This window comes from Loxodonta africana, chromosome 4, assembly GCF_030014295.1.
Source record: "Loxodonta africana isolate mLoxAfr1 chromosome 4, mLoxAfr1.hap2, whole genome shotgun sequence".
Lineage (NCBI taxonomy): Eukaryota > Metazoa > Chordata > Mammalia > Proboscidea > Elephantidae > Loxodonta > Loxodonta africana.
In genome coordinates, this window is record NC_087345.1 from 97282390 (window position 1) to 97309193 (window position 26804).

At 39.7% G+C, this 26804-nt stretch overlaps 1 protein-coding gene across 7 annotated transcripts in view; it reads right to left on the reverse strand.

The window, feature by feature from the left end:
* ANO6 (anoctamin 6) overlaps positions 1 to 26804 on the reverse strand; it is a 230075-nt gene that overhangs the window by 38186 nt on the left and 165085 nt on the right. For all 7 annotated transcript variants that reach the window (XM_064284358.1, XM_064284355.1, XM_064284356.1 and 4 more), the window contains 2 exons: positions 11095 to 11237; positions 8168 to 8245 (listed from right to left, as the gene is read on the reverse strand). In XM_064284358.1, coding sequence (XP_064140428.1) covers positions 8168 to 8245; positions 11095 to 11237 — 221 coding nt within the window. The remainder of the gene's footprint in view (positions 1 to 8167; positions 8246 to 11094; positions 11238 to 26804) is intronic.

Consider the following 26804-nt stretch of genomic DNA (forward strand, 5'->3'; position numbering starts at 1 on the left):
CCATACATAAACAGACAAGGTGCATGTGTGAAGTACTGTAACTCTCACATAACTGCCACAAGAGACTGGAACATCAGACATGTTAAATTTCAAAGAAAAGAAAAGGACTGATGGAAGATAAAAGAGAATGTGTCTTCAGACGGGGTAAAAATGGAATAACTGAGAGCCTGTTCTGGTAGAAGGAAGAAGGGTCTGTGACAGCAGCACCAGTGGAAACATCTTTTCTACAATTTCTGAGTTACTTAGTTTATAAATTAGCATTTTTTGTTGAGTTATACTCCATTAAGGGGATAGGTTTCTTTCCATGGAGAAACTGTAACGAGTTCAAGTGTGGGCAGGTGCTAGCTTTTGTCTCAATCGCTGTAGCAGGTGAGATTCTGAATAGGACCACTGAAGCTGACTGGCAAGGAGGTGTCCGAGTTAACTGTAGGTATGGGCAACGGATCTCTACTGGTAGAGCTTCACACTTTTCACATTCGGATCTTAAATGGCAGCCATCCACATCTGCATTTCTCCAAGATTCATTTCACTAATTCACTGTAGTTCTGATGGTATAGTCCTCAATGTCAGTGTTTGCACACGGTAGAATTTCACTTCCTTGGCAGGCAGGTTTTCTCTGTCCACTGAACAATGCACATTAGAAGTCCTATTAATGTTTCCTTACTTGGTACACAGGTATGGCCATTACAGTGTTGATGAGGCATATTTAAACTGTTTCCTTATATATACTTCCTTGGACATACTCCAGAATCATGTACTTAATGGATCCGACTGCACATGCAGACTACCAGCAGAGAGAAAACCTACAAAGAATGCGAATTTCAGGACTGAGCAAATCATGTTATGTGGTTTATAGTAACAGCCCAAGGGCCTCTCTTCACTTGTGGAGAGCAGTTAAAAACAAAAAAACAAACAAAAAAACCCCGTTGAGTTGATTCTGACTCATAGTGACCCTGTAGGACAGGGTAGAATTGCCCGATAGGGTTTCCAAGGAACACCTGGACGATTCAAACTGCCGACCTTTTGGTTAGCAGCTCAGGCCTTAACCACTGAGTTTCCAGGGCTCCATGGAAAGCAGTAAATGAGGTAATTAAGGGTACTGAGTCTGGAACCAGGCTCCTGCATGTGAATTACTTAATCTTGTGGGGTTTCAATTTCCTCCCCTATACAATGGGGAAAAGGAGCCCCAGTGGTGCAAACCATTAAAGGATTCAGCAGCTAATCCAAAGGTTGGAGGTTTGAACACTACCAGTGGCTTCATGGGAGAAAGACCTGGTGATGAGCTTCTGTAAAGATTACAGCCAAGAAACCTTATGGGACAGTTCTACTCAGTAGTCACACACGGTCACTATGAGTCGGAATTGACTTGATAGCATTCAATAACACCACAATGGAAAAAGTACTAGCACCTAATTTATAGAACTGTTTTGAGAATTAAATGAGTTGCTAACAGGTAAAAATGCTTAGGGTATTAAACCTGGGCATATGAAAAGCACTATACCAAAAAAACCCACTGCCTTCGAGTCAATTCCGACTCATGGTGACCCTACAGGACAGGCAGAACTGCCCTATAGAGTTTCCAAGGCAGCCGTAACTCTTAACCACTACCCCATCTGGGTGTCCATGAAAAGCACTATAGCTATGATTACGGCCCAAAGTGTTAGAAGGACGTTTTTCTTACTTTTTAACCAATCAGTTTGTAGAGATGGCAATATATTTTTCCCTGTAATCTCTCACTTTATCTCCCTTCCTTCACAGTTAAAGCTTAACACTTGTGAAACAAACATTTTGGGTGTGTGTTGAGTGTGTGTGAAAATTAGCTAAAGATGAGAAAAAAGTATTAGAAGATATATGGCATCTTCCTCTTACCACAACCCAGGCCATTTAAATATATTTTTAAAAATTATCTCTATAATCATTTTTATAACTATTAAGTAATGTAATGATAATAGTTAACATTCTTTAAATGCTTACTTTTCACTTCAGCTCACATTTTTTTTAATACTCAAAACAATCCTTTCTTTTATAGATAAGGAAATAGGGGCTCAAAGAGATTAAGCAATTTACCTAAGATTAAGTGAGCAGTAAGTAGAAGAAATGGGCTACCTAAGTCTGTCAAAAGGCACACCAACCACTATACAGCACTGTGTCTCATGTCGTGTAGACTGAATTTCAATTCATTTCGGAGCTTTTACAAACTGCCTCTTTCAAAGTGTCGACATGCTCAACAGTTCTTCATAGGAAGCAGGGAATCTTTTCATTCTCTCTCCCCAAGTTCTCTAGTTATCTTTTCTGATTATGGCTTTAATATACTTTTCTGATTAGAACATGAATACATGCTCACTGTAGGTAACTTGAAAGTACCCTACAGTGGACATTGTTTGCCTTTGCTGCCCTTGATCTGTTCCCCATCCTGAAGGAGGATGCAGATTCTGTTTGGAGGAACACCCCCTTCTCTGTCTTCAGCTCTGTGGTTTGGGTGAGGCTGCCCCCCATTTTGCACATTGCCAAAAAAAAAAAAACTTTTCATAAACATACTTTTTCATGCTTACACAACATTCCATTGCATGGAACTGTTTGGAAGTAGAATATTTTGGCTGTTTTCTGTATAAACATATGTTGTTGTTGTTGTTTGGTGCCGTTGAGTCGGTTCTGACTCATAGTGACCCTATGCACAACAAAACGATACACAGCCCGGTCCTGCGCCATCCTCACAATCGTTATGCTTGAGCCCATCCTTGCAGCCACTGTGTCAATCCACCTCATTGAGGGTCTTCCTCTTTTCTGTTGACCCTGTACTCTGCCAAGCATGATGTCCTTCTCCAGGGACTGGTCCCTCCTGACAACATGTCCAAAGTATGTAAGATGTAGTCTCGCCATCCTTGCTTCTAAGGAGCATTCCGGTTGTACTTCTTCTAAGACAGATTTGTTCGTTCTTTTGGCAGTCCGTGGTATTATTCAATATTCTTTGCCAACACCACAATTCAAAGGCGTCTGTTCTTCTTCAGTCTTCCTTATTCATTGTCCAGCTTTCACATGCATATGATGTGACTGAAAATACCATGGCTTGGGTCAGGCACACCTTAGTCTTTCTTAAAGGTGACATTTTTGCTCTTCAACACTTGGAAGAGGTCCTTTGCAGCAGATTTACCCAATGCAGTGCGTCTTTTGATTTCTTGACCGCTGCTTCCATGGCTGTTGATTGTGGATCCAAGTAAAATGAAATCCTTGACAACTTCAATCTTTTCTCCGTTTATCATGATGTTGCTCACTGGTCCAGTTGTGAGGATTTTTGTTTTCTTTATGTTGAGGTGTAATCCATACTGAAGGCTGTGGTCTTTGATCTTCATTAGTAAGTGCTTCAAGTCCTCTTCACTTTCAGCAAGCAAGGTTGTGTCATCTGCATAATGCAGGTTGTTAATGAGTCTTCCTCCAATCTTGATGTCCCATTCTTCTTCATATAGTCCAGCTTCTTGTATTATTTGTTCAGCATACAGATTAAATAGGTATGGTGAAAGAATACAACCCTGACGCACACCTTTCCCGACTTTAAACCAATCAGCATCCCCTTGTTCTGTCCGAACAACTGCCTCTTGATCTATGTAAAGGTTCCTCATGAGCACAATTAAGTGTTCTGGAATTCCCATTCTTTGTAGTGTTATCCATAGTTTGTTATGATCCACACAGTCAAATGCCTTTGCATACTCAATAAAACGCAGGTAAACATCCTTCTGGTATTCTCTGCTTTCAGCCAGGATCCATCTGACATCAGCAATGATATCCCTGGTTCCACGTCCTCTTCTGAAACCAGCCTGAATTTCTGGCAGTTCCCTGTCAATATACTGCTGCAGCCGTTTTTGAATGATCTTCAGCAGAATTGTGCTTGCGTGTGATATCAATGATATTGTTCTATAATTTCCACATTCGGTTGGATCACCTTTCTTGGAAATAGGCATAAATACAGATCTCTTCCAATCAGTTGGCCAGGAAGCTGTCTTCCATATTTCTTGGCATAGACGAGTGAGCACCTCCAGCACTGCATCTGTTTGTTGAAACATCTCAATTGATATTCCATCAATTCCTGGAGCCTTGTTTTTCGCCAATGCCTCCTGAGCAGCTTGGACTTCTTCCTTCAGTGCCATTGGTTCCTGATCATATGCCACCTCTTGAAATGGTTGAATATCGATTAATTCTTTTTGGTATAATGACTCTGTGTATTCCTTCCATCTTCTTTTGATGCTTCCTGCATCATTTAATATTTTCCCCATGGAATCCTTCACTATTGCAACTCAAGGCTTGGATTTTTTCTTCAGTTCTTTCAGCTTGAGAAATGCCAAGCATGTTCTTCTCTTTCGGTTTTTCATCTCCAGCCCTTTGCACATGTCATCATAATACTTCATTCTGTCTTCTCGAGAGGCCCTTTGAAATCTTTTGTTCAGTTCTTTTACTTCATGAATTCTTCCTTATGCTTTGGTTGCCTGACGCTCAAGAGCAAGTTTCAGAGTCTTTTCTGACATCCATCTTGGTCTTTTCTTTCTTTCCTGTCTTTTCAGTGACCTCTTGCTTCTTCATGGATGATGTCCTTGATGTCATTCCACAATTCGTCTGGTCTTCAGTCACTAGTGTTCAATGCATCAAATCTTTTCTTGAGATGGTCTCTAAATTCAGGTGGGATATATTCAAGGTCATATTTTGGCTCTCGTGGACTTGCTCTGATTTTCTTCAGTTTCAGCTTGAACTTACATATGAGCAATTGATGGTCTGTTCCACAGTCGGCCCCTGGCCTTGTTCTGACTGATGATATTGAGCTTTTCCATCGTCTCTTTCCACAGATGTAGTCAATTTGATTTCTGTGTGTTCCATCTGGCCAGGTCCATGTGTATAGCTGCCGTTTATGTTGGTGAAAGAAGGTATTTGCAATAAGGAAGTCATTGGTCTTGCAAAATTCTATCATTCGATCTCTGGCATTTTTTCTATCACCAAGGCCATATTTTCCAACTACTGGTCCTTCTTCTTTGTTTCCAACTTTTGCATTCCAATCACCAGTAATTATCAATGCATCTTGATTGCATGTTCGATCAATTTCAGACTGCAGCAGCTGATAAAAATCTTCTATTTCTTCATCTTTGGCCCTAGTGGTTGGTGCATAAATTTGAATAATAGTCATATTAACTGGTCTTCCTTGTAGGCGTATGGATATTATCCTATCACTGACAGCGTTGTACTTCAGGATAGAAACGTTCTTTTTGACAATGAATGCAACACCATTCCTCTTTTAGTTGTCATTCCCAGCATAGTAGACTATACCAGAAAACTGACTGTATGACTGTCCAATTCAAAATGGGCAATACTAGTCCATTTCAGCTCACTAATGCCTAGGATATCGATGTTTATGTGTTCCATTTCATTTTTGATGATTTCCAATTTTCCTAGATTCATACTTTGTACATTCCATGTTCTGATTATTCATGGATGTTTGCAGCTGTATAAACATATACATATAGATTTATATATGTACAAACATATATATTATAAATAATGTGGTAAATATGTCTGTGAATAAGTCTTTCCTTACCATTTAAAATATTTCCTGACTAGAGGATTCTAAAAGCTGAATTAGTAGACCAAAGCATATGAATATTTTTAAGACCTTTGATCCAAGTTGCCAAACTTTTTCAAGAAGGCTGCAGGCCACCCATGTTCATTGCAGCACTGTTTACAATAGCAAAAAGATGGAAACAGCCTAGATGTCCATCAACAGATGAATGGATAAACAATCCACGGTACACACACATAATGGAGTATTATGCAATGATAAAAAACAACGATGAATCTGGGAAGCATCTCATAACATGGATGAATCTGGAGGGCATTATGCAGAGTGAAATAAGTCAATCACAAAAGGACAAATATTGTATGAGACCATTACTGTAAAAACTCATGAAAAATCTGCACACAAAAAGAAACAATCTTTGATGGTTATGGGGCTGGAGTGGGGATGGAAAACACCAAATAAGACAACAGATAAGTGGTAACTTTGGTGAACGGTAAGACAGTACATAAAACTGGGGCTGTGGGGACCATGGTTTCAGGGAATATCTAGCTCAATTTGCATAATATAGTTTATAAAGAAAATGTTCTACATTCTACTTTGGTGAGTGGTATCTTGGGTCGTAAAAGCCTGAAAGCAGCCATCTAAGGTACTTCACTGGTCTCACCGTTTTGGGAGCAAGGGAGAATGCAGAAAACTAAAGACACAAGGGGAAACTAAAGATCCTTCAAACTAATGGACCACAACTACCAATGAGGTGGTACCCAGCTATCACCACTGACTGCTCTGACAGGGATCACAATAGAGAGTCCTGGACAGAGTTGGAGAAAAATGTACAACAAAACTCTAACTCACCAACAAACAAACAAACAAAAGACGAGACTTACTGCCCTGACAGAGACTGGAGAAACCCTGAGAGTATGGCCCCCAGACACCCTTTTAGCTCAGTATTGAAGTCACTCCTGAGGTTTACCCTTCATCTGAAGATTAGACAGGCCCATAAAACAAAATGAGATTAAAAGGGTACACCACCCCAGGGGCAAGGACTAGAATGCAGGAGAGGACAAGAAAGCTGGTAACAGGGAACCCAAGGGTGAGAAGGGAGAGTGTTGACATGTCATGGGGCTGTTGTTAACCAATGTCATAAAACAATATGTGTACTGTTTGATAAGAAGTTAATATGTTCTGTAAACCTTCATTTAAAGTACAAAAAAAAAAAAAAAAAAAAAAGACAGCTGCAGTGTCAAATTCCAACAGCCGACAAAGAGAGCAAAGGAGCCCCTGGTGGTGCAACAGTTAAGTGCTCAGCTGCTAACCAAAAGTTGGCAGTTCTCAAATCTATCCAGTGGCTCCACAGGAGAAGGACTGTAGCCAGGAAAACTCAATGGGGCAGTTCTACTCCGTCACATGGGGTCACTATGAGTCGGAATTGACTCAACGGCACCCAACAACAACTATGAAAGTAGCTCTGATCACTGCACTTCATCCTCACAAATATTTGCCATATCATTTAAGCATGGTTGCTAATTTCAGGGGTGAAGTACTGTATCTCGTTTTAATGTGTAGTGATTTCATGACTACTGAGGTTAGATGTTTTTTTCCCCCATGCTTACTGGCCATTGTATTTGTTCTTTTGTGACTGTCTATTCATGTTCTCTCCTCTAGCTACTGAGATCTTTGGTGTTATCTTAGAAGTGATCTGGATTCTTTTTGTGCCAAAGGCATTGCCCTTTTTAGCCCTACTTGTTAACAAATATTTTTTCTGGTGTTTTGTTTATACTTACGTTACTTTCGATATATAGAAAGCTTTAAACATTTTCCTCTGAAACATCTCCCATGGCTACTAAGTTTAGAAAGGCATTCTATACTTAGAAATCATATATTCATCAATATTTATTTCTAGATTTTTACAGTTTTACATTTACTTATTTAATGTTTCTGAAATTTATTTTAGTATGTGGGCTCATGGTATGGTTTTAAACTCCCCTGCCCCAAACAGCTAACAAGTGTTCCATTACCATTTATTGAATAATCTTTACTTATCTAACTGATTTATAATGCTGGTCTTCTTGTATACTGAATTATTACTGGCCTCAGTGCCTACTTCTAGGCTTTGCATTGTTTTCTTTAATCGGCCTATATGTTCTTGAGCCAATCCAACCCTCCCTAATTATTATATTGTAAACATGACTTTATTAATAATAAACCCAAAACTAATTTTTTAAGATCCAATATTTTGGACATACTATCTTTTCATCCAGAATCATTTGTTTAAGGCTTTTTCACACTTTTCAGTAGTTGTTTTCTTTGATAGCTCATATATCTTTTTTAAAGGCCTATTCTTAGGCATTTTATTTTGTTTGTTGCTGCTGGGAAATTTTAAAATTCTTAACAGAATCCATTTGATCTCTTTGCCAGAAACTGGAAAATCCTGAACCACTAACCTGATTCTAAACAAAGGAGATGAAAGAAAATGGAAGAACCGGGGATATTTTTAAACTTCAGGAGTTGCTCTAGGTGGTGGCTAAATAGTTCTCAGCAAACAACTCTACGGGACTATATCTTTTAGTTCCCTTGGCGTTTAAAATCAGCTAATCTAAAAAATGTAACACTCACCCAGAACAAGACAGCACTTGTACAGAGGGTTACCCGTATACACTTTCCCCAGGTGGTAAAAGGAACACGCTCTTCTTCCTAATTAAAAAAAAAGTTTAGTCGAACAATGGATTACTCCAAAGAAATTACTTTTCTACTGACCGGTCAATACATTTTAAAATACATTTAATTAAAAAAAAAAAATAGTTTTCAAACATAGATTCCTTACTTTTAACTGTACATTTTTTGTTAATAATTTCAAACATATAGACAACAAAACATTTGCAGTGCTACTTTCAATAACTTTTTTTTTTTTTTTAAATACAAGCACAAATATAATAAACTGTTCTGTCTGAGAAGACCTGAGCTTAGGATTCTGGGTATCTGACAATTCCAAGCCGGAAAGCTACATTCCTGATGTTGTCTTAGGTCTTGGAAGCGATTACAATAATAACAGAGAGGCCAGGCAGGATTAAGAAGTTTTACAGATGTCTGTACATACTAATTTTCCCCTATACATGTCTATATTAATTTGGCCTACTGGTGAATTTTTAGAGAGTTTCCATTTTATAGATCACAAGAATATATTTAAATACTTAAGAGATGAGTAATTCTCTGGCTTTACTTGGTTGTAAGAGCAGATACAGTACAATAATACCTACAACGAATACTTTCATGGAGTTTATTCTGTGCCAGGTACTTCCTAAGTGGGTTAGACATGCTAACTCAATTAATCCTTACCACAAGTCTATGAGAAGCAACTCTATTATTCCCATTTTATAGAAGAGAAAACTGAGGCACAGAGAAGTTAAATAATTTGTCCAAGGTCATTCAGCTAGTAAGTTGTAACCATCACACTATAAGCCCCTCTAAACCAATGGAGGATATATTAGCAAGAAAAGCAAAATGTAGGAAAAAAGAAAAATGAACCTTCATTTTTAATTTCTTAAAAAGCAATGCTTCAATGAAGATTTACCTATTAATTGGCATTTAATTTAAACCAAATTGTTTTTCTCCAGTATTTTCCTATATTGCCAATCTTATAAGCTCTTGTTTTTCCATACTCAAAAGACTTTATGAACATCTATTTCTGTTTAAGATTCAGCTTTCATTTGTGAATATAAAATCTTTAACAATACGTACTTTGACAGTGTAATCTCTAGTAAACAGTGGGAACTATTCATAACAGGGATTATTTGAAGTTTGCTACATTGTAAAATACAAACATCACTTTTTCCATTTGTGAGGAGGTTAGACTGCTCCCTCCAAAAAGCTTCAACACCCTATAAATCTGTGATTTAATTTATAAAATCTATATTGGGGGCATTTTCAGAAGCTTTTGATAAAAATGTTTTCTTTCCGAGAGCTATTCATATTCAGAACCCACTGTCCTTATGCTGATGACTGCAAGTACAATCAGCTCTAAATTTTCTCTGTTGATGGAAAGAAGCAATAATGTAGATGATTCAAAAATCATCTTTTGCTAGCTTTAGAATATTTATACAGAGACAGATACACAGTTTTATTTTGAATTTTGCAAGAGATGTAGCAGCAGCAAATTTACCTTTATAATTATACAAAATGCCTAGCACAATGCCTGAACATAGATGTACCTCAATACATGCTTCCCTTCTCCCTCCAACCTTTCTCCCACTTGAGGATTAAAAACAAAAACAAAAACAAAAACAAAAAACACACCCATTGCCGTTAGGTTGATTCTGACTCATAGCAACCCTACAGGACAGAGTACAACTGCCCTGTAGAGTTTCCGAGGAGTGGCTGGTGGATTTGAACTGCCAGCCTTTCAGTTAGCAGCCAAGCTCTTAACCACTGCGCCACCAGGGCTCCACTTGAGGATTAAGAGCCACATTATTTTGTACACAACCCAACCAGAAGGTGGCACAGTGACTGAGGCTTACTGTTAGACAAGGGGCAGCTAGTCTAGGATGAAAACGGGGCTGAAATAATGGAGTCCCTGGGTGGCACAATCAGCTAAGGGCTGGGGTACTAACCAAAAGGTTGTCTTTTTTAATTCATCCAGAGGTGCCTCAGAAGAAAGGTTTGGTGTTCTGCTTCCAAACAACACCTTTAAAACCCTATGGTTTATGCACACATGGGGTCACCATGAGCCGGAACTGACTTGGTGGCAACTGGTCTGGTTTATGTGGAATAACGACAGTACATGAAAATAATTAAGAATCAACTATAAAGACCAATGAGTCTTTCCTTACACATTTACTCATGCCAAAGAAACCAAATCCATTGCTGTCGAGTCAGTTCTGACTCACAGCATCCCTATAGGGCGAGTAGAACTGTCCCATAGGGTTTCCAAGGCTGTAATCTTTATGGAAGCAGGCTGCCACATCTTTCTCCTAAAGAGTGGCTGGTGGGTTCAACCTACCAACCTTTTGGTTAGAAGTTGAGCGCTTAACCACTGGGTCACCAGCGCTCCTTCATTTACTCATAAGCCAAAAACCAAACCAAACCCACTGCCTTCGAGTCGATTCTGATTCATGGCAACCCTACAGAACAGAGTAAAACTGCCCCATAGAGTTTCCAAAGAGCACCTGGTGGATTCGAACTGCTGACCTTTTGGTTAGGAGTGGTAGCTCTTTACTATGCCACTAGGGTTTCCTCATGTACTCACAGAGCCTATACAGTTTTTTTTTGCATTTTTACTGTTACTATGAAAGCAGTGACCACATTTGTTTACTACATCCACTATGGTTCTAAGCAGTGGTTCTTTACCTTATTTGCCCACTGGAATTATCAGGAGCTTAAAAAAACCCCTATGCCCAGGCCACAGCCTAGACTAATAAATCAGAGTATGTAGTGATGGGACCCAGACATTAGGATCTGTTAAGCTCCACAGGTGACCCCAATGTGCAGCTAAGGTTGAGAATTGCTGCAATAAACAACTGAATTGTGTCTAAACACATCCTCCTTACCTGAGTAATCTCATTTATCACCACGTGAGTACACCGTGCTTCATATTCTGGCCGGGGTTGTTCTTCCTGCTGTAATTCAACAGTGTCCCATTCATATTCAAGTTCTGCTTGACGCCGTTTCCAAAACTCCAAGAACAAGGTAACTAACGGATAGAGTTGGATCATGTGATTCTTCAATGATGATTGAGGTTTAAGAAATCTGTACTGGATTATATTAATTATCTATAACACTTTTGTATATGGTAAAGAAAATCTAACTTATAGGTGATACTAATATTTAAATATAAATACATATTTATATAAAATTATATATATAATATAAATTTATATTTATAGTAAAGGAATCCCTGGGTGGTGCAAACAGTTAAGTGCTCAGCTGCTAACTGAAAGGTTGAAAGTTTGAGTCCACTCAGAGGCAGCTTGGAAGAAAGTCCTCATGATCTACTTCTGAAAACCAGCCATTGAAAGCCCTGCGGAGCACTAATGGATCACCTCTGTCTACCACAGCCTCCACCAGGCTGAGCCCAGTACAACCAGATGGTGCCCGGCTACCACCACTGACTGCTCTGACAGGGACCACAATAGAGGGTCCCGGACAGAGCTGGACAAAAATGTAGAACAAAATTCTAACTCAAAAAGGAAGACCAGACTTGCTGGCCTGACAGAGACTGGAGAACCCCTGAGAGTATGGCCCCTGGACACCCTTTCTGCTCAATAATGAGGTCAGTCCTGAGGTTCACCCTTCAGCCAAAGGTTGAACGAGCCCATGGAGCAAAACAAGACTAAAGGGGCTCACCAGCCCTGGGGCAGGGACTAGAAGGCAGGAGGGAACAGGGAAGCTGGTAATAGGGAACCCAGGGTTAAGAAGGGAGAGTGCTGACATGTTACAGGGGTTGTTAACCAATGTTATACAATGTGTGTACTAACTGTTTGACGAGAAACGAGTTTGTTCTGTAAACCTCCAGCTAAAGTTCAATTAAAAAGAAAAAAAAAAAAAAACGAGGAGGGGGAAAGAAAAAAAAAGAAAGCCCTATGGAGCATAGTTCCAGTCTGACATACATGGGGTTGCCCGGAGTTGGAATCAACTCTATGACAACTGGTTTTTAGTATTTAAAAGGGAGAAAAATGATTTAATTTTTTAAAGAAAAATTCTACCTTGTGGAGACAGATTACAGCTTATGGGAAAGATAAAAATGTGATGGTTAAGAAGGCAGCGTGTGTGTCTGATGCTAAAGTGTCCGCTACCAGCACTCATGAACAACTAAAAACACAAATAACTACCATGATTCAAAAGCAGTTCATGGTCCATCCATTGGTCTGCCCTTCCCTACATCCTTCTCCCTCCCTTCCTTCTAGGGCCTGGGGGGGCTGGCGAATGCTTTAGTACTCCCCAAATCTCCATTTGCCACTCCTCAAGCCAATCTAAATTAAAATATTTTTTCGTATGCACAACTGATATCTTTCTCAATCTTGTGTGAAGTACAAATAAAATAACTTTTAGAAATGTTTATTTTTTTTCAGGCTCTGTAACTTAAAATACTACATAAAACCATTACATGTTAATTGAAAATGCAGTTTCAGGATAAATCCCCTAGGCCCTCCCTCCAATCACACTGCTATCCCTAAGCCCTTCCTATACAGAAATTCAGGAATTACCACTGTTTACTGAGTATCCGTAATCCACTCAGTGGCAGTGAGTTTGGTGTTTTGGTTATTATGTGCTGAGAATAAGGACAAAAGAGACATAGTCCCTGCCTTTAAGGTGTCTAGGAGCATGGGAATTACAATGAACTCATAACTGCAGTATATTATCATGAGGCTGTCAAAGAGGTAAGCACAGGTAGCTCTGTGAACATGTAGCCAGAACATCTAACAAGGATGTTTCAGGGAAGGCTTTCCCAGGGGAGGGAACTCCTGAGGTGAGTCTTGAGAGGCGACTGTCAGCTGATCAGGTGAAGGTGGTGGGTGGAAAGTTGAGGCCATTTCTCCAAGGAGCTGCGCGTGCAAAGAAAAGGAGGCCAAAGAGAGCCTGGTACTTTCCAGGGACTGCAAATAGTCTAGTAATGAGTGTGGGGCGTGAAGAGAAGGGTAGGGCAGACAGGTGCAGAGATCTACAGGGGCAACCACCAAAGGCTCTGTGTGCCTTGTAAGGAGTTTGATTTTCACCTAAAGGTGATGAAGAGATATTGAAGGTGGTCAGGCAATGAGTTACAAGGAACACGTGATCAAATCTTAGTTTAGAAAGATTTCACTCTCTGGAGAGGGGAAGAATCGCTGCAGAGACTGCAGGCAGGGTGAACGCAGGTAATGCTGGTAAATGATAAGGGCTTGCCTCAGCAGGGAGGAAGGGAGCAGGTGGCATACCTGAGGGATGGTTAGCAGATTAAAGTGTTTCAACTTTCTGAGTCTCTATTTCCTCCTATGTAAAATAAGGAAAATAATACCTACTTCACAGGGCTGTTGTGAGCTTAATGACATAATATTTGCAAAGGACCTCACAACCCTCTGAGGTAACTGCTACCACTAACCACCACAGAAGAATGTGAGGCCCAGAAAGGTTCAAATACTTGCCCAAGATTACAGTGCTGGAGTCAAGAATCAAACCCAGGCATTCTGGTCTCCAGAGCTGATTCTCTTTTATCCAGTAAGTGACACTACCCCAAGCTGCCTGCTCCTCATCTTCAGCTCACCTGTTCCACAACCTGCCTTCCTTTGGCTCTGTACTATGGCACGTGCTCTTTCTTTAGATGTTGTTAATGCTTACTTTTTCAGTTTCTGATTCCGGGCTCCTCCAGGACATACTGCTAGTAACCGCCTTCTGGTCCCAGGTATTGCCACCATGGTACACAATACCCTCATACTTCCATTGCTAGTTAATGATACAAGTAAATCCCTTTATAAGGGAATACACAGAGCAGCTCAGCTTTTTGCAGCTCACAGTTAGTTGGGGAGACCACTTGGCTGGGGAGCTAGAAGGAAGCCAGTCTAAACCGTGCAACTTTGAAACCCAGTGTGGGAGTTCTGTAAGGCCTCCCACCCTCTTTAAAAAATAGGAGTAATGGCCCCACCCAAGTGTGGCTTACATGGTAATCCACTAGCCCCGTCAGAGAGCAGTCAGTGGTCTAATAGTCTACAAGTTCCATCTCCTTGCACAATAGTTACAATGGAATAAGTTGACATTGGAGGATGAAATCTACAGAGCCCTGGGGTATGACTTCCTGATAATCTCAGATCACTCACGTGCCCCTGTGTGGATAACCGAATCTCTACTTCTCACTTCTCTGACACCAAACATATGCTGATCAATCCAAATCCATTTACTATCAAATTCTGTTCCACTTCCATTCTGACACCAGCTACACACGTAGGACTTACTCCTCTGGCCAGAACCACCTGGAGCAAGATCAGACCTCACAAGATGAAGGACACAGTCCTCCAGACTGCTAACCCGGCCTGAGACTTCAGATGCGAATTGCAAGCTTGGGAGTTCCCACGGAACTCTCACCTGACCTGCTGGTTATGAATTTAGGGTTTTTCCACTACGCCTTCAGGGTGCTAGCCATAAGCTCAGGAGTCCCTAGGGCTCACCTTACTTTGACCTGCTGGCTACAAATTCAGAGGTTCCTTCTACCCCTGCAGGACACTAGCTGTAAGCTTAGGTGTCCCAGGAACCCCCAGTTCTGACCTGTGGACTCTCACTACTCCTTTGTATTTGATAATGCGTTAGAATGATTCACAGAACTCATGTAGGGTGCTATGCTTACTGTCTTAGTTATCTAGTGCTGCTGTAACAAAGATACCACAAGTGGGTGGCTTTAATGGACAATTTATTTTCTCACAATTTAGGAGGCTAGAAGTCTGAACTAGAGTGCTGGCTCTAGGGGAAGACTTTCTCTCTCTGTCAGCTCTGGAAGAAGATCTTTGTTTCTTTGAACTCCTACTGGGAGATGTTCCTGTGGCTTGGCATCAATCTTTCCCCATCTCTGCTTCTTTCTCTTCCTTATTTAATCTCTTGGGAACCCTTGTGGTGTAGTGGTTAAATGCTACGGCTGCTAACTAAAAGGTCAGCAGTTCGAATCCACCAGGCACTCCTTGGAAACTCTATGGGGCAGTTCTGCTCTGTCCTGTAGGGTTGCTATGAGTCAGAATCAACTCGATGGCAATGGGTTATTTCATCCATTATATTTCAAAAGAGGATGACTTAAAACACATTCTACACTAATCCTGTCTCACTAATGTAACAAAGACGATTCAATCCCAAATGGGATTATAACTACAGGCACAGAGGTTAGGATTTACAACATATATTTTTTGAGGACACAATTCAATTCATAACATTTCACCCTCTGCCCTCCCCCCTCAATCAACTCCAAGTCTTAAATCAACTCCAAGTCCAAAATCTCATCTTCTGACTCATCTAAATCAAATATGGGTGAGACTTTACGCATATCCCAGCCTGAGATGAAATTCTTCTTCGGTCTGTGAACGTGTGAAACCTAGACTGCAAGTTATCTGCTTCCAAAGTACAATGGTGGACCAGACACGAAGGAGACATTTCTGTTACAAATGGGAGAAACTGGAGGGATAATGGGCAGCAAGGAAGTCCAAAACCCAGCCTATTTCCTGCCTGTAGAATTCTAAGAGGCAGACAGTGTTCTTTCCTTTCATTCTTTCTCTGTCCCCTTTGGTCTAAGCTGATGGGTTAGATTCATCAGTCATATGCTTAATATCGTCAACAAAAGATTGAGTAGCCATATCCTTTGTGAACATTCTAGGACATGTGTCCTTAGTTTGTACAGTTCATTTTACCCTAAGCAGCAAGGAGAAACCACATGGTCCCTTTAAGATCTCGCTTAGAACTCTCCTCAGCCAAATCTCCAAGTTCATCATTTACAAATTCTACCTTCCGCCAAACATCTGAAAATAATTCAGCCAAGTTCTTTGTCACTGTTTAATCACGTGTTCATCATTTTCTTTTAAAGCCTCACCAGAAGCACATTTAACATCCACATTTCTAGCAACATTCTGTTGCCGGAGCCATATGTGTTCTTTAAGACTATCGCTCTGCTCACTTCCTTCTGAGTCCTCACCAGAATTGCCTTTGATGTTCATAGTTCTACCAACGGTCTTTTCAAGGCAATCTAGGCTTTTACCATTCTAATCAAATCCAAATCTGTTAACACTGAGTCAATTCTGACTCACACCAACCCTACAGGACAGAGTACAACTGCCCCACAGGGTTTCCAAGGAGTGGCTGGTAGATTTAACTGCTAACCTTTCTGTTAGCAGCCAAGCTCTTCCCTGCTTTTATTATTAAGCACCTTAAAACTCTTCCAGCCTCTACCCATTACCCAATTCCAAAAGCACTTCTACACTGTAGGTATTTGTTAGAGCAGCACCTCTACTTTTCAGTTCCAAAGTCTGTCTTAGTTATCTAGTGCTACCATAACAGAAATACCACACATGGATGGCTTTAACAAGTTTAGGAGGCTAGAAGTCTGAATTCACTTCTCTAATCTCTTTTCTATCTCTAAAGATATAGATAAGACACACACTACACTAATTTTGTCTAATTAATGTAATAAAGACAACTCATTCCCAAATGGGATTATAACTACAGACATAGAGGTTACGGTTTACAACACATGTTTTTGGAGAAGATAATTCAATCCGTAACGCTTAAGATTACAGTTTTATTATAGCACAAGGATACAAATAAAGAGACACATAAAGCAAGTTCTGGGAAGATTATCAATGTACAGCTTCCAAGTCTCAAAAAGCGATGTGCTACGCTCCCATGTGCATGGATGTCTATCACCAACCAGGAAGCCTATGGAGTTTCCGCATCCAGAGCCTTTAGTGGGGCCTCATTACATAGGCATAATTGGTTGAATCAACTTTTCTTCCTTGAGATCAACTGATATCACTCAGCGGTCTTTCTGGCCTGGCCAGAAACCACATCAGTCACTTTATTAGCATAAACTCTTAGGTATGGTCTGGAGCCCCCCCATCAAAGACACTTCAATCACTGGGGACATTCCAAGGTTATAGAGGTTATCTGACAGAAACCAAGGACAAAGACAAAATTCTTTGGGTAAAGTTAAAATTCTTTACCCCATAGCCCCACCAAGCAAACGACTTGTGTGAAAAATTTGAGTGAAAGAATTTAGCTAGCTCACCTGTCAGACCTCTGATCAATAGGCCTGACAGCTGTTCCTGCTTGCAGGACCATCCTCTTCTGTGTTCTTCGTGCACCCCTCCTGAGATTGTGTATAGGAGGTGAGAAGGGGTGTGGAGGGTAGGAGAGGGACCAACCTAAGGTTGTAACCAGCTCAGCGGCTGGGTGGGGATATGGATTTCTGGGAGTTGTAAGAATGGCTAAAGTCAGAATTGGTAAGAAAAAGTTGAAGTCTGAATGCTGGCAAAAGTAAAGATGAATGCTAAATCTGGAGGGGTCAAAGGTGAAAATTAAAAGTCTAGAGCCAAGGAAAATCAAGTGAAAACAGGTCAGAAGCAGAAAGGAACCGGGAGAAAGAGGGAAATGTGTTCAGAGACATTACAGGCCAGCATGAATGGATGCGCTGGCTTGGTCTAAAAGGGTGCAGATTTTTCAGGTCAGTATATGATTTGTACTATATTGATTGTAAGAGGTTTTCTATCCTCAACTTTTATAATACCTAGGGAGCAGAAAAATACTCTAAGTGCCACATGCATCTGGACACAAAAGAGATGGTTCTGTAAGATGACGGTGGTGACATGAATAACTACATGATCCTTCAGCCTGTTCAGTTATGCAATTTCAGATTTTCTGTAGTGAGGTTCACAGCAGTAGGTCTCATATACCAGAGATAACAAGGATAGAGATATAAAGCACTTAAAGAATTCATCATACATACATATCCTTTATGTGCTACAAGCAGTGCTGAAATGTTTTCTGCATTCTAAAATCTGATGAAATAAAATCAGCAGCCCAGTGCACAAGTCAGTTCTATAAACATGGTGCAATTAAGGATCAACGACAGGAAGGTTAGCTAGGAAATCTGAGGCTTGTCTTCCTAGTGTCAAAATTAATTTTTTCCCTTTATTTAAAATGTCTGTCTTAATTAGGGCTATCGCCATCCATTAGTATATGAAGTTCAATAGATGTGACAATTTTATTAATTACGAACTTCCGCTGAGACTAAGGTTAAGACAATAGTTTAAAGTGCTGACACACGTGCTCAGCACATATGCTTTTACTAGAAAAAAATAATGAATTTTACAAGGGAGGAATACAGAGGATCTTGATACATGAATTTGATTTTTATTCTTCTATGTGTCAAATATCAGTCAGTGTTTGGTCTCCATGTCTGAATGGCAATGGAACTTACTACATAACTCTGCCCATCTTACAGTTCATGTTAAGGAGTCCTGGCGGCACAATCGTTAAGCACTTGGCTACTGACTAAAAGGTTGGCAGTTGGAACCCTCTTAGCAGCTCCCCAGGAGAAAGGTCTGATGATCTGTTCCCAAAAAGATTAAAGCTAAGAATACCTTATGGGGCAGTTCTACTCTGTCTCATGGGGTTCCTATGAGTCGAAATCGACTTGATGGCATCAAAAACAAGAACACAGTTCATTTTATCCAGAAGTGGCAACAAATATCTCTGAAAAGTGTCCAAAATAATTGGATTGCCTGTTTCTGTGATCTATTTGGTGACCCTTCATAGATATAAGCACTGTAAAGAGAAACAGTGCCAAGGACACCTGTAAATAACTGTTTCTTTGGGTAGCACGTGTTGATGTGTGTCCTCTCAAGAATAAGAGACTCAGTTGGTTCAGTTTCTTCCCCTACTTTCTTATAACCTGAACTTTATTTTCCCCTTTGAAAATGAGAATTTTTTTCTTTTATGGTAGAACATTTAAATGAACTAAACATTTAGAAGTCTGTATGTAAACAAAAATGATAGTTGCCTTATTACATTAACGATGTTATTCAAAGTAAATAATACATAATGTTAAAGCTCCTGTATAGGACTTACATTCTTTAGGATTGTATCTGTTCTATTTATTATATAGACTTTGTTATTATTAATAAAAGAGTAAACACCAAACCAAACCAGTTTCCATCAAGTTGATTCCCACTCATGGTGACCCCATGTGTTGCGGAGTAGAACTATGCTCCACAGAGTTTTCAGTGGCTATGACCTTTCCAAAGCAGATCACTAGGACTTTCTGGGTGGGTTCTAACTGTCACCCTTTCTGTCAGTAGCTGAGCACCTAACCCTTTGCGCCAGCCAGGGACTCAGTAAAAGAGCAGCACGTACTTATTAAGGATCCACTCATACATAAGTGTAGAAAGAAGAAAGTTCATACATAACCCCTGTGTTACTGCTTGCCCTCTGTTATGGACTGAACTGTGTCCCCTCCCCCGAAAATATATACTGAAATCCTGGCCACATGCTGTTATGATTCAATCAAATGAAATCATTTGGCCCAGACAGGATTAGCTTCCATAATGCAATCTAATGTAATGTAATCAAGCAATCAGTTGAGGCCATACTAGTATAGGATATATCCTAAATCTAATCGCTTCTAAGTTATAACAACAGCAGAATGAACACACACACAGGCAGGGGGAGACAGACGCCATGTCAGGATCACCAAGGAACACCCAGGACTACCTACAAGGAAGGAATCGACACAGCTGAGACCCTAACTGGGACTTTCAGCCTCCAGGACTGTGAGAAAATTTATCTGTTCTTTAAAGCCACCTCTTTGTGGTATTTGTTAAAGCAGCACTAGGAAACCAAGACACCCTCCAGCCCCAATCCCATGAAGTGAGGTTGGATCACAGCTGTGGGACTGTTGTAGTAATGGCTCTCCCAATGAATCACTCTCCCTGTATCTAAGCCTCTGGGTAGTCCTCCCACCTCTCCACATTTATGCTGGCTTACCCATATAACTTGCTTTGGCCAATGGTGATGTTAGGAAACCTGGTGCAGCCATAGGCTTAAAAACTACTTGCACATTGGGGCTTGTACTCTCTTGCTTCTTTGGAACTCTGAAACCACCATGTGAAGAATCCTGGGCTAGTCTATTGGAGGATGAGAGACCACATGGAATAGAGACAAGCTGTCCCAACTGAATGCTCAGAGACCAAGCCAGCTTGCCAACCACTCAACCACATAGCCCCAGTTGAGCCACCACGCCACTACAGAGACCAACAGAGGCAGCCAATACCTGAAGAATCTCCCAGCTGACACAATGAATCGTGAGACATAATAAATGTTTGTTGCTTTAAGCCACTACATTTTTGGGGTAGTTTACAATGCAGTAAAAGCTAAATGATATGACAGCCTTGGGACTGTAATTTTAGGGGTGCCAAAGCTTGGGAAATCCAAAGTCTTAAAAGTGGGTTATTCTGATAGACTCTATAAAACTATATACTACAGAAGGAGGGGTCGAGATGGCAGAGTAGTCAGACGCTTCCAGCGACCACTCTTACAACAAACGCCCGAAAAAACAAGTAAAATGATTATATTTATGACAATCTAGGAGCCCTGAACATCAAAGGCAAAGTTAGAAAATGGACAGAGCGGCAGGGGGAGGGAGACGGTTCAGAAGCACATAGGAGTTGCCAGACCTGAATCGCCGGGAAACCTTGGACATTATTGCTGGGAGCGGCTGTGGCCAGCTGGTGGTAGCATTTGGCCACAGTTTCCTCAGGGAGAAACCACCACCTGCACAGCCTACTCACACCTACGGAACCAGAGAAGAATGGCGCTATTGGCAAAAGAAAGTACTTGCTATATTTTACCACGCCCCTAGCCCCCAAGCCGGCTTCAGTGGCTGTTTATTTCCTTGGGCTTGAGAAAGATCCTGCTGAGTGTCCTGAGCCATTCTCCCAGCCTTGGAAAAGGAATAAATTCATAATTGGGGGAAATGATAATCTGCCAGCTCCACTAACCTGGAACGCTCAGGACAGAAGTGGCTCCTGACCAGGCATAAATGGTTCGTGGATGCTGAATACCTTTCCCCTGCATAGACCTGTGTGGGCCTATTTCAGGAGAATAGACCTTTGTTGGCAGATTGCAACTGTTTCAGCTGTGCAGTGGAGACATGGGTGTTTGATGTTTGACACTGCTTTGCCTATTAAACAGGGTTCTCACCTACCCACATCAAGGAATGACTGGTGGCTCCACTCATGTCACCCAGCCACCCACTACAGGGGTCCAAGGATAATGTACCTACCAGTCCTTACAACGAAAAGCACTGGGTGACCATGGTCCATCTGCAGAACCCACCCACCTCTGCACTCTAGGGGACAGGGACACACTTTCCTCACAATCACTCAGGGGATGGTTGTCATCCCCTGCCTTGTTTAGAACGTGACTCCGTGCTGCAACCAGATAGCAGTACCTATGCCAATCACCCCTGCCCCTCTAAGAATGTAGGACAGAGGCTATACCACACACTTGATGACCAACTACCTGGACACCTGAGCTGAAGCCATACAAGAAAAGTGAATGGACTCCTAGGCTTATATACCCAATAAGAGGTCTAGCCATCTGGTGACAGGGAGTTAGAGCTTCAAAGACAAAATAAGCTAGCTCACTCAAGTAACCTATTTGGGCATATCAAAACAAAACAAAGCAAGAAGCTACAATACAGTAAGCAAACATAAAATAAACCAATACAAATTGGCTCGGAGACAATATCAAATCACATAAAGAAGGAGACCATGATCGCTTCAACAAGCTCTCTAAACAAACAATCAAGAGATCTTTTAGATGAAGGTGCCTTCCTGGAATTACCAGATGCAGAATACAAAAGGTTAATATACAAAACTCTTCAAGACATCAGGAAGGAGATCAGAAAGGAGATCAGGCAATATGCAGAACAAGCCAAAGAACACACACATAATGCAGATGAAGAAATTAAAAAGGTTATTTAAGAACATAAAGAAAAATTTAATAAGCTGCAAGAATCCATAGAGAGGCACCAATCAGAAATTCAGAACTTTAACAATAAAATTAAAGAATTAGACAACTCAACAGAAAGTCAGAGGAGCAGAATTGAGCAAGTGGAAGGGAGAATTGGTGAGAATGAAGATAAAGAGCTTGGCACCAATATATTTGAAGGAAAATCAGATAAAAGATTTAAAAAAATGAAAAAACCCTAGGAATCATGTGGGACTCTATTAAGAGAAATAACCTATGAGTGATTGGAGTACCAGGACAGGGAGGGATAACAAAAAATACAGAGAGAATTGTTGAAGATTTGTTGGCAGAAAATTTCCCTGATATTGTGAAAGATGAGAAGATATCTACCGAAGATGCTCATTGAACTCCACATAAGGTAGATTTTAAAAGAAAGTCACCAAGATATAATCAAACTTGCCAAAACCAAAGATAAAGAGAAAATTTTAAGAGCAGCTAGGATAAACGAAAAGTCACCTACAAAGGGGAGTCCATAAGAATAAGCTCAGACTATTTGGCAGAAACCATGCAGGCAAGAAGGCAATGGGATGACTAGTATAAAGCACTGAAGGAAAAAAATTACCAGCCAGGAATCATATATCCAGCAAAACTCTCTGTCAAATATGAAGGTGAAACTAGGATATTTCCAGATATAGGGAAGTTTAGGGAATTCGTAAAAACCAAATCAAAACTACAAGAAATAGTAAAGGGAGTTCTCTGATTAGAAAATCAATACTATCAGATATCAACCCAAGACTAGAACACTGGACAGAGCAATCAGATGTCAACCCAGATAGGGAAATCACAAAAACAAGTTGAGGTAAAAAAACTCTCGAAACAGGGAAACAGTGACATCATTATGTAAAAGAAGACAACATGAAAACAATAAAGAGGGACTAAGTTTTTTTTTTAAGAAATGTAGTCATAGATCTGTCATATGGAGAGGGAGAAAAGGTGATATAAAGAAATAAAACTTAGGTTTGAACTTAGAAAAATACGGGTAAATATTAAGGTAAGCACAAAGGAGACTAACAATCCAACTCATCAAAATAAAATACAAAAAAAAATAGAGACTCAGCAGAAACAAAATTAACAACAACGAATAAGAGGAAAAGACAATATATAATCTACTCAGCACAAAAAATTAAGTGTGAAAAAGAAACAGTCAACAACACACAAAAAAGAAATCAAAATGACAGCATTAAACTAACACCTATCCATAATTACGCTGAATGTAAATGGACTAAATGCACCAATAAAGAGACAGAGCATGGTAGAATGGATTTAAAAAAATTGTCTATATGCTGCCTACAAGAGACACGCCTTAGACTTACAGACAAAAACAAACTAATACTCAAAGGATGGAAAAATATATATCAAGCAAACAACAATCAAAAAACAATAGGCATGGCAATATTAATTTCTGACAAAATAGACTTTAAAGTTAAATCTACCACAAGGGATAAGGAAGGACACTATATAATGATTAAACCGAAAGTATATCAGGAGGATATAACCACATTAAATATTTCTGCATCCAGTGACATGCCTGCATGATACATAAACTGTAACAGCACTGAAAAGTGAAATAGACAGCTCCACAACTATAGTAGGAGACTTCAACACACCATTTTGGTGAAGGACAGAACATCCAGAAAGAAGCTCAATAAAGACATGGAAGATCTAAATGCCACGATCAAACAACTTGACCTCATAGACATATACAGAACACTCCACCCAACAGCAGCCAAGTATATTTTCTTTTCCAGCGCACATGGAACATTATCTAGAATAGACCACATATTAGGTCATAAAGAAGCCTTAGCAGAATCCAAAACATTGAAATATTACAAAGCATATTCTCTGACCATAAGGCCATAAAAGTAGAAATCAGTAACAGAAAATGCAAGGAAAAGAAATCAAACACTTGGAAACTGAACAATACCCTGCTCAAAAATGGCTGGGTTATAGAAGACATGAATGATGGAATGAAGAAATGCACAGAATCCAATTAAAATGAAAACATCTCCTACCAGAACTTTTGGGACACAGCCAAAGTAGTGCACAGGGGTCAATTTATATCAATAAATGTACACATACAAAAAGAAGAAAGGGCCAAAATCAAGGAATTATCCCTACAACAGGAGCAAATAGAAAAAGAGCAACAAAAGAAACCCATAGGCACCAGGAGAAAGCAAATAATAAAACATAGAGCAGAATTAAATGAAATAGAGTACAGAAAAACAACTGAAAGAGTTAACAAGACCAAAAGCTGGTTTTTTGAAAAACTCAACAAAATTGATAAACCTTTGGCCAAACTGACAAAAGAAAAACAGGAGAGGAAGCAAATAACCCAAATAAGAAATGAGATGAGCGATATTACAACAGACCGAACTGAAATTAAAAGAATCATATCAGATTACTACAAAAAATTGTACTCTAACAAATTTGAAAACCTAGAAAAAATGGACGAATTTCTAGAAACACACTACCTACCTAAACTAACACAAACAGAGGCAAAACAACTAAATAAACCCATAACAAAAGAAGAGATTGAAAACATAATCAAAAAACTCCCCACAAAAAAAAAAAAAAAGCCCCGGCTCTGACGGCTTTACTGCAGAGTTCTATCAAACTTTCAGAGAAGAATTAACACCACTTACTACTAAAGGTATTTCAGAGCATAGAAAAGGACGGAATACTACCGAACTCATTCTACGAAGCCAGCATATCCCTGATGCCAAAACCAGTTAACGACACCACAAAAAAAAGAAAATTAAAGATTTATACCCCTCATGAACTTAGATGCAAAAATCCTCAACAAAATTCTAGCCAACAGAATTCAACAACATATCAAAAAAAAAAATAATTCACCATGACCAATATATCAAAAAAAATAATTCACCATGACCATTCTACCACTCTCTGTCTCTTTATTGGTGCATTTAGTCCATTTACATTCAGCGTAATTATGGATAGGTGTTAGTTTAATGCTGTCATTTTGATTGCTTTTTTGTGTGTTGTTGACTGTTTCTTTTTCCCACTTAATTTTTTGTGCTGAGTAGATTATATATTGTCTTTTCCTCTTATTTGTTGTTGTTAATTTTGTTTCTGCTGAGTCTCTATTTTTTTTTGTATTTTATTTGATGTGTTGGATTGTTAGTCTCCTTTGTGCTTACCTTAATATTTACCCCTGATGCCAAAACCAGGTAACGACACCACAAAAAAAAGAAAATTAAAGATTTATACCCCTCATGAACTTAGATGCAAAAATCCTCAACAAAATTCTAGCCAACAGAATTCAACAATATATCAAAAAAAAAATAATTCACCATGACCAAGTGGGATTCATACCAGGTATGCAGAGATGGTTTAACATTAAAAAAACAATTAATGTAATCCATCATATAAATAAAACAAAAGATAAGAACCACATGATCTTATCAGTTGGTGCAGAAACGGCATTTGACAAAGTTCACCACCCATTCATGATAAAAACTCTCAGCAAAACAGGAATAGAAGGAAAATTCCTCAGCATAGTAAAGGGTATTTATACAAAGACAACAGCCAACATCATCCTAAATGGAGAGAGCCTGAAAGCATTCCCATTGAGACTGGGAACCCGACAAGGATGCCCTTTATCACCACTCTCATTCAGCATTGTGCTGGAGGTCCTAGCTAGAGCAATTAGGCTAGATAAAGAAATAAAGGGCATCCAGATTGGTAAGGAAGAAGTAAAAGTATCTCTATTTGCAGATGACATGATCTTATACACAGAAAACGCTAAAGAATCCTCAAGAGAAGTACTGAAACTAAAAGAAGAGTTCAGCAGCATATCTGGTACAAGATAAACATACAAAAATCAGTTGGATTCCTCTACACCAACAAAAAGAATGTTAAAGAGGAAATCACCAAATCAATACCATTTACAGAAGCCCCCAAGAAAACAAAATATTTAGGAATAGGTCTCACCAGAGATGTAAAAGACCTATACAAAGAAAACTAGAAGACACTACTACAAGAAACCAAAAGAGGCCTACATAAGTGGAAAAAACATACCTTGCTCATGAATAGGAAGACTTAACATTGTAAAAATGTCTATTCTACCAAAAGTGATCTATCGATATAATCAAATTCCAATCCAAATTCCAGTGACATTTTTTAATGAGATGGAGAAACAAATCACCAGTTTCAAATGGAAGGGAAAGAGGCCCCAGATAAGTAAAGCATTAATGAAAAAGAATACCGGATTTTAGAACCTATTATACCACCACAGTAGTCAAAACAGCCTGGTACTGGTACAACAACAGATACATAGGTCAATGGAACAGAGCTGAGAATCCAGACATAAGGCCATCCACATATGGGCAGCTGATATTTGACAAAGGCCCAAAGTCCATTAAATGGGGGAAAAGACTGTTTAACAAATGGTGCTGGCATAGCTGGATATCCATCTACAAAAAATGAAACAAGATCCATACCTCACACCATGCACAAAAACTAACTCAAAATGGATCAAAGACCCAAATATAAAACCTAAAACGATAAAGATCATGGAAGAAAAAATAGGAACAATGCTAGGAGCCCTAAAACATGGCATAAACAGTATACAAAACATTACTAACAATACAGAAGAGAAACTAGATAACTGGGAGCTCCTGAAAATCAAACACCTATGCTCATCCAAAGACTTCACCAAAAGAGTACAGATGCTCATCCAAAGACTTCACCAAAAGAGTACAGAGACTAC